At 50.0% G+C, this 8365-nt stretch overlaps 1 protein-coding gene across 3 annotated transcripts in view; it reads right to left on the minus strand.

Annotated features, from left to right (window-relative positions):
• The window catches only part of MAP2K7 (mitogen-activated protein kinase kinase 7), a 22877-nt gene extending 22036 nt beyond the window's left edge, over positions 1-841 (minus strand). For 2 of the 3 annotated variants that reach the window (XM_018560827.1, XM_018560826.1), the window contains exon 1: positions 660-841. In XM_018560827.1, the coding sequence (XP_018416329.1) occupies positions 660-777 (118 nt within the window). In that variant the 5' untranslated portion in view covers positions 778-841. The remainder of the gene's footprint in view (positions 1-659) is intronic. The other variant, XM_018560828.1, reaches the window with a different exon arrangement.
• Positions 842-8365: the final 7524 nt, after the last annotated feature.

An 8365-nucleotide genomic window follows, 5' to 3' on the forward strand; every position in this document is an offset into this window, starting at 1 on the left:
AGATCCTTCCTGAATGAACCACCCTTCCAGGTACCTACACCTCCCCAAGACTCCTTCTGTAATGACCACCCTTCCATGTACCTACACCTCCCCAAGACTCCTTCTGTAATGACCACCCTTCCATGTACCTACACCTCCCCAAGACTCCTTCTGTAATGACCGCCCTTCCATGTACCTGTCTTCACCACCTTAGAGCTCTTTGAAAGTCGCCATCCTCTCTCCCTACCTCCACAGTTCTTTCTAAAGAGAACCACCCCGGAGCCCACCATCCTTCCATGTTCCTGGATGCTCCAAGGTTCTTCTTGTAATGACCATCTCTAAACCTGCTGCTCTGCCATGTCCTCATACCCCAAAGGCTTTGTGTGATGACGACGCTGACCTCTCCACCCTTCCGCATCCCCGAGCCTGCCACCCTTCACCTCCATAGTCCTCTTCCTGTACTGACCTGAGCCCACCACCCTTCCATGTACCTCCCCTCCCCCCTTCGTACAGCAAACAGACGTTGGTTATGAAGAGTCACCAACTCCCTTCCCCACACAAGGCTGCCATGAAGGGCCACACACCCCCTCCAATGTCCACCTGTGAGGGGCCCCACTCAGCACCCCTCCCCCCACACAGGGCCCTCCACACTCCCCCCGCCCCCAATCTAGTGTCCTTACTAGGCCTCGCCCGCTGCGGGCTGATCTCCAGCTCGATCCTCCTCCGGGCCTCCCGGTTCTCCTGCTTCAGTTTGGCCTCCAGACGAGAGAGTTTCTGTTCCAGGGAGGACGCCGCCATCTTCCCTCCGCGCACTAATAATAAACAAACAGGCCAGTGCGCGTGCGCGAGGGGGAAGAAGGGAAGACTGACAGGTCCCCCACTGCGCAGGCGCGGCGGCCTGACAGGCGACAGCTTGACATCGGCGCCGAGGGAGGGGGAGAGACTGACAGCTGGCGGCGCGTGCGCGCTCCCGTGACGCTCCTGACCGAGCATGCGCCGGCCGAGCGGGTTCGCGTACTCGTGTACTGCGCATGCGTAGTAGTGTACTGTGGTCGACTAGAGCTCCAATCAGGGCGTAAATTGGCAGTTCTACATAGATTTGGCGATGTGCATGTATCTGGGATGGCTCTACTTGAGCCCACTGTTAGCGACAATAGTCGTTAAGGACGCTGTCTGAAGCTGATGGTTTCCTTAATTGCCAGTGATGCCCATTGCTAGCATTTTCAATTCAGCCATCAAGCTCCTCCCACTGCCAGCAGGGGGCATCATTGGTTGTTAAGGAGGCCGTCGAGAATTGAGTTCCCCATCAGCTCCACTCAGCTGTTGATTGACAGCAAGTAGTGGGAGCAAGTGGCATAGCCAGCCTACTATTGGCTATGATATCCGCCCACTGCCTGCTGTCAATCTGCAGCAGAGCGGACCTGATGGGGAACTCAGTTCTGTGACGTTCTCCTTAACAACCAGTGATGCCCCCTGCTGGCATTGGGCAGAATCTGATGGTGAATGCAGAGAACTGAGTGCCCCGTCAGGTCCACTCTGCTGCTGATTGACAGCAGGCAGTGGGCGGATATCATAGCCAATAGCAGGCTGGCTATGGCACCCGCTTCCACTACTTCAGCCAGCAGCAGAGAGGACCTGATGGGGAACTCAGTTTTCAGAATTCTCCATCAGGCTCCGCTCACTGTTAGCATCACTGGTCGTTAAGGACCTGCAGCTGACGGCTTCCGTAATGACTAGTAAAGCCCGCTGCTGGCATTGGGCAGAGCCTGATGGTGAATGCAGAGAACCGAGTTCTCCATCTGTTCTGCCCTGCTGCTGAATGAGCGCAGACAGTGGGCAGCTGTCATAGCCAATAGCAGGCTGGCTAATGTACCCGCTTCCACTGCCTGCTGTCAATCTGCAACAGAGCGGACCTGATGGGGAACTCAGTTCTCTGACAGCTTCCTTAACAACCAGTGATGCCCCCTGCTGGCGGGGGGGCAGAGCCTGATGGGGAACTCATTTCTCTGAGTTCCCCATCAGGTCCGCTCTGCTGCTGATTGCCAATGGCAGGCTGGCTGTGGCACAAGCCCACTGTCTGCTGTCAAAGCGGACCTGATGGGGAACTCAGTTCTCTGGACTACTCATCAGGCTTCCTCCCACCCACAGTATAAATCTTCTACCACTGCACCTGAATCAGGCCCAGCATTACTGAGTGGCACGGAGGACGGCGCGTCCAGTAGGCACACTCCAACCTCACTGCGCCTCTGCACCGCAAATGCCGGTGCTTGCACCAAATTCATGTACCCGTGTGCAACAGACACATGAATCTGGTGCAAGCACCGCCGTTTGTCGTGAATATGTGAATGGGAACACACAATCATATAGAACTACAAGTCTCTGACTCCTCGAGGCGCAGGCATGATGGCATTTGTAGTTTCAGCACAGCTGGAGTGCCAAGGTTTCCTAGCCCCCGCTCTAGGGAGGAAATGGGCGCATTACTGTACAGAAATTATCGTTGATGATTCCTGGCAGGGGAGACTTTCAATCCCATAGATATGTTGGGGAAGATGCCTTCTTAGTGCTCAGTCCTTGTTTGGAGATACAGTGCGGGCTGCAGACAGGGTGAATGTAAACAAAGCAGTGTTAACACCGTCTCGGGCATGGCAGCTCTTGGGGCGCAGGGATAGAAGTTGCAGAGATGGGAGCTTCTGTCTGCAAGGTTTCCTGGTGTTCCCGATATGTGAAGAGTGAATGTGTTTTATAAGTGATCTAATGTTATCTATTAGTACAAGCAACAATATTTCAACCCCAATGGTTCCTTGTCAGGTTGTTACATACATTATATTGGCAAAAGTATTGGGACCCCCCTCCCCCTATACAATCACACACCTCGGCATGCAGACGCTTCTACAGACATTGGTGAGAGAATGGGTCGCTCTCAGGAGCTCAGTGACTACAATTGTGGTACCGTGATAGGTTGTCACCTGTGCAATAAGTCCATCCGTGACATTTCCTGGCTACTAAATACTTCGCGGTCACCGGTTACTGGTATTATAACAAAGTGGAAGCAACTGGGAACAACAGCAACTAATATGTGTGTGTAAAGGTGTCACAATACTTTTGGCAATATAGTGTATGTATACATAGAACATTGAATCTATGTAAAAATAATATAAAATAACCAGCACAATGTGGAATCTGTTATAAGACAACTCCATCTATATTGTATTCTGTTCCCATGTTCTGGACAGCAGATATAAGAATGTAGACTATCTACAATGCATTGTATAAGGCTGTCACTCCTGCATACGCTCAGGTTGAAGTAGGTGTAGAGCATGGGGAGGACCTCAGCAGGAGGAAGGATGAGAGCGCCAGGAAGACCCAAAAAGGATTAGAGTGTGCAAGAAGGACCTGAGCAGGAAGAGAGAGTAGGGAGGAGCTTGGCAGGAGGGAGTACAGAGAAGGCCTCAGCAGGAGGAGAGAGCAGAGAGGACTTTGGCAGGAAGAGAGAGCAGGCTGGACCTTGGCAGAAGGAGGAGAGAGCAGGGAGGACCTCAGCAAGAGGAGGAAAGAACAGGGAGGTCCTCAGCAGGAGGAGAAAGCAGAGAGGACTTTGGCAGGAAGAGAGCAGGCCGGACCTTGGCAGGAGGAGGAGAGAACAGGGAGGACCTTGGCAGGAGGAGAGAGCAATGTTGACCACGGCAGGAGGAGGAGAGAACAGGGTTGACCTCGGCAAGAGGAGGAGAGAGTAGGGTAGACCACAGCAGGAGGAGGAGAGAACAAGGTTGACCTTGGCAAGAAGAGTAGAGAGTAGGGTGGACCACGGCAGGAGTAGGAGAGAACAAGGTAGACCTTGCCAAAAGGAGGAGAGCAGGGTGGACCTCAGCAGGAGGAGGAGCGAACAGGGTGGACCTTGGCAGAAGGAGGAGAGAGCAAGGAGGACCTCAGCAGGAGGATGAGACAGCAAGGGGGACCTTGTCAGGATGAGAACAGAGATTGGGCATCTATAGGAGGTAGAAAGCACAGGCAGGAGAAAGCAGGTCACATGTCCACACTGCCATATCTGGCAAAGCCGGTGCTTCGAATTTGGGATAGAACTCTTGATAAATATAAACTCTCGGCTAAACTAGGGCCCCTGACTCCCATTGCGGGTAACCCACAATTCCCGCCGGGCATGTGGGCGGTTTCTTTTCTGAATATTGAGAACTTCTCTTATGCACGTGCATGGCAGGTCTTAGAGAAAGGGAAAGAAGAACTGAAAATAGAACTTAGACCAGAGAGACAAACAAATGGAAAATCATGGTTAGAGGCAATGCAGTTATTAGATTATATTAGATGTCTTGGGGCTGGTAGAACTCTGAATAGATCATTTACACCATTCGAGAAACTATGTTTGAAGGAGACAACTTCTATTTTTAAGAGCCCGTGGAACGTGCGTCTAAAACGAACTCCCCTGTGAACAAAAAAACGTGCACAAGGATGCTTGGTCCTTCAATAAAGAAGGGACCTCGATTCCCGACCCCCCAGGGGGCACAAGGCTCCTGACAGGTTTTGAGACTGTTGGTTCACCTACCCGAAGGCAGGCGGACCCCGATCCTTTGGGGACCTGCCGGAGCAGGTCCCTCACAGTACTGGGTTGGGGGATCTCCCGAAGAGAAACCCCCAGGGTGGGAGGAGACAGAGAGCCCTATATAAGGGCACATAATCTCCTCCCTAGCATCGGGAAAAGGCCCCGAAGGAACCTGCACCCTAAGCAATCTGTGGGTCAGACTTTAAAAAATAAAAAAGTGCCAAATCGTGCATGAGGTGCCAATAAATAATCGTGCATGAGGTGCAATAAATAAACATAGAGTGCCAGTGCACCACGCTGACAGGCCCTAGGGGCCAAAGTGCAAAAATATTGCCCCGGACTAGCCATAAGGCCTGTCACGGATGCGTTGTGCAGAAAATGCAATGTGATGTCGTGACCAAGTGTATCAGTGAGTCAAAGTGGGGTCCCACACCCAAGTGACTTTCTGAGCACCCCTAGGATGCCACCCCCATAACACCACGGGCTCTGCTGCCTCCCAACCCTCCAGTCAGATCAAGCTTCGCACCCATTCCCATCAGAAGGTAGTGCCGTCCGTGATCCATCCCTACCACCGGTGACAAGTCCAGCATCACCAGACCAGAATCTACCCGGGAGGGACTGTACCCCATCCGACACCCACCAATTACACCAGAGGGTACTAAGCCACAGTCCACCTTTCTACATAGGTGACCGTGTCCTTTCCCCTCCGGCAACTGATAAGAACAGATACTACACTTGATCTTAGCCAAGAGGCCGACAACTACTGAACATGCATTGTCGGTGGTGTATGGTCTGTTGAGAGAAGTGGAGGCCAAAGGGCATACAAAATATATGAAGAGATGGGAACAAGACCTGAGGAGAGTGATATCAGATAACGATTGGGAAAGAATATTCACTATGACACACAGCTCAGTTACATCCTCATTTCATCAGATGGTACAGGCAGAGGCGTCACAAGGGGGGTGCTGGGGGTGCGGCCCGCACCCGGGTGACACCATTGAAGGGGTGACACCAAAATGACTCACAGTCATTTTGGTGTCACCCCCCTCTGAAAAGTCGGGCGCTCGGTCATGGACCGAACGCCCGACAGTATCAGGAGAGAGGAGGGGACACAGCAGCATACCTTATCCCGCGGGGTGACTGTCCCTTCCTCTCTCTGCCGGCATCCATCACCAAGATGGCCGCCGGCAGGTATCAAAATACTGCAGCGCGTGTGCGATGACGTAATTGCGCACACGCGTGGTGACGTCACGCGCATGCGCGGTGACGTCTCGGCGGGGTGACACTCGGACACCGCTCCGGGTGTCACCCAGACTCGGGATGCCCCTGGGTACAGGTGCCCAGAAGGAATTAAATATATCAATCCAGATATATCAGATAGATGTTGGAGGTGCAATATTGAGCACATAGGGAACGTATTTGCATATCTGGTGGAGCTGTCCTGGACTGCAGACGCATTGGGATTTAATATTCGAAGTATATCGTTCCATAGGGACCCTAAATATTGAGAAAGATCCCACAATTGCATTACTATCACTAATCCCTGGCCCTATAAAAAAAATAAAAACAGACATTCTAAGATTTGTATTGGCTGCAGCTAGAGTCAACATTTCCCGTAGTTGGAAATCTGTGGATATACCTACATTGGAGAGTTGGGGGAGTACGATGGAGGAAATAAGACTCATGGAGGAGTTAAGTCAGGGGCGACCCGAGGCTGGGTGACACCCGGAGCGGTAACCGAGTGTCACCCTGCCGAGACGTCACAGCGCATGCGCGTGACGTCACCACGTGTGTGCGCGATGACGTCATCGCGCGCGCGCGGCAGTATTCTGATACCTCCTGGCGGCCATCATGGTGATAGACGCCGGCAGAGAGTGGAGGGGACAGTCACCCGGCGGGATAAGGTATGCCGCCGGGTCCCCTCCTCTCTCCTGATACTGTCGGGCGTTCGGTCCATGAGCGAGCGCCCGACTTTTCAGAGGGGGGTGACACCAAAATGACTCTGAGTCATTTTGATGTCACCCCTCCAATCGTGTCACCCGGGTTCGGGCCGCACCCCCCTTGTGACGCCACTGGTTAAGTGCCAAGGATGCGGATAGAATGGATAAATATGACAAGATATTGGAGAAGCGGGAAGTATATAGACAGACAGAGAAATTTGGAGAGATTGGTAAAAAAGGATAGAGAGGAAAGGAAGAGACTTAGAGGTGTAGCTCCAGCAGTGCCACAGAATCTATAAGTAAATACACATTAGGGCTTAATGTTATTGGTACGAACCTCAGAGAGGTATAATTAAATAATACCCTGTTTCCCCAAAAATAAGACCTACCCCGAAATTAAGACCTAGTACAATTTTTGGGAATTGCTAAAATATAAGACCTACCCCGAAAATAAGACCTAGTTGTGACCATTCCCAGGGCCGGTGGTCGCATAAGGGGGAACTTGAAGAGCCGCGGGAGAGAATCAGCGGTGCCAACGACGCCAGCGCTAGAGGAAGCGAGGCGGCGGCACCGCAGGGAGCAGAGCCGCATGAGCCGGTGTTTCCTCTATAGCGCCAACTCCTGTCACAGGCGGAGTGATACCAAATGCACGATGCATGATACCTGTGAGGAATCTATAGTGAAAGTGCACTTCGCTCATTCTGGTTACCAAAATTGCTCTTGGAAAGGTACGGCACCTGATCACCCTATTTTTAACTTTGCCATTTTGGATTATTTAATTTGGATTTACATTAACTTTGGATTGTTATACATTTAAAAAAAAAAAAAAAGACATCCCCCGAAAATAAGACCTAGTGTGTTTTTTGGAGCCAAAAAAAATATAAGACAGTGTCTTATTTTCGGGGAAACACGGTATTATGAGATATTTATTTTTTTCTCTAATTAGTTTTATAGCACTAGACCTGTAAAGTATGGAAGAGTAGAGTAGATGGAAGTTAGTATGTTGAGCTAGGGGGGGCTCGAGAGAGAGGATATAATTTTTGGAGAGTTAATTAGGATAGGGGGGGTGTGAGTAATAGTAATAGTTTTTCACAAGATTTAGATATAGGGTACACATTAATGCACACCGAGAATACACCGAACACAAGCAACTGAGGGAGGGTAAGGGGGGTTAGGGAATAAAGGGGTAATAACATAATTAAAGTAGAATATAACTGACTATAGACACTGTAGTATAGATCACATATAAAGAGAGAACACCAAGTAGGATGAGGTATACTTATAAAGCAAGGTTTACGAGGGCACGAGGGTTTAAAATATGGTTTGAAGAATTAACACTTAAGGGGTTTATATAATTTCTTTATATAATTCCCCTCCCCCCCCAGAAGTAGGAATGATAGGTGAATAAATGCGAGAAGAGAGAAGTAAAGAAGATAGGGATGTTAGGAGGCTGGGTAATGCAAATTGAATGAATAAGTATGCAAGGTAGTACAAGAAATGCAATTGATATCTACACTGAGGGGCCAGATTATTATGACCACCCCATCAGTACTTCGTTGGGCCGCCTCGTGACCCCACGAGATGATGAAAGGTCGTGGTAAACAACCTGCTTCCCTATTTATAATGGTCTGGCCCTCTAGCAACTTCAGCGCAAAATTATAGCTAATTTGCCTACAAACGTCAGGTGGTCATAATAATCTGGCCACTCAGTGTATATGGAGAGATGTATAGTTTAAGTTAAATACGAGAGTAAATTATACTGTAATATATATGCATTTCTGCTTTTTTTAAACATATACTTGTATAAATGAGTTTATGAGGAAAAATAATAATAAAGAACTATATTGATTAAAAAAAAAAAAAAAAAAAAAAAAGACCACCCCAGTTTACCCCT

Source organism: Nanorana parkeri, unplaced genomic scaffold, assembly GCF_000935625.1.
Source record: "Nanorana parkeri isolate BGI_ZX_2015 unplaced genomic scaffold, ASM93562v1 scaffold479, whole genome shotgun sequence".
In the NCBI taxonomy this organism is placed as follows: Eukaryota; Metazoa; Chordata; class Amphibia; order Anura; family Dicroglossidae; genus Nanorana; species Nanorana parkeri.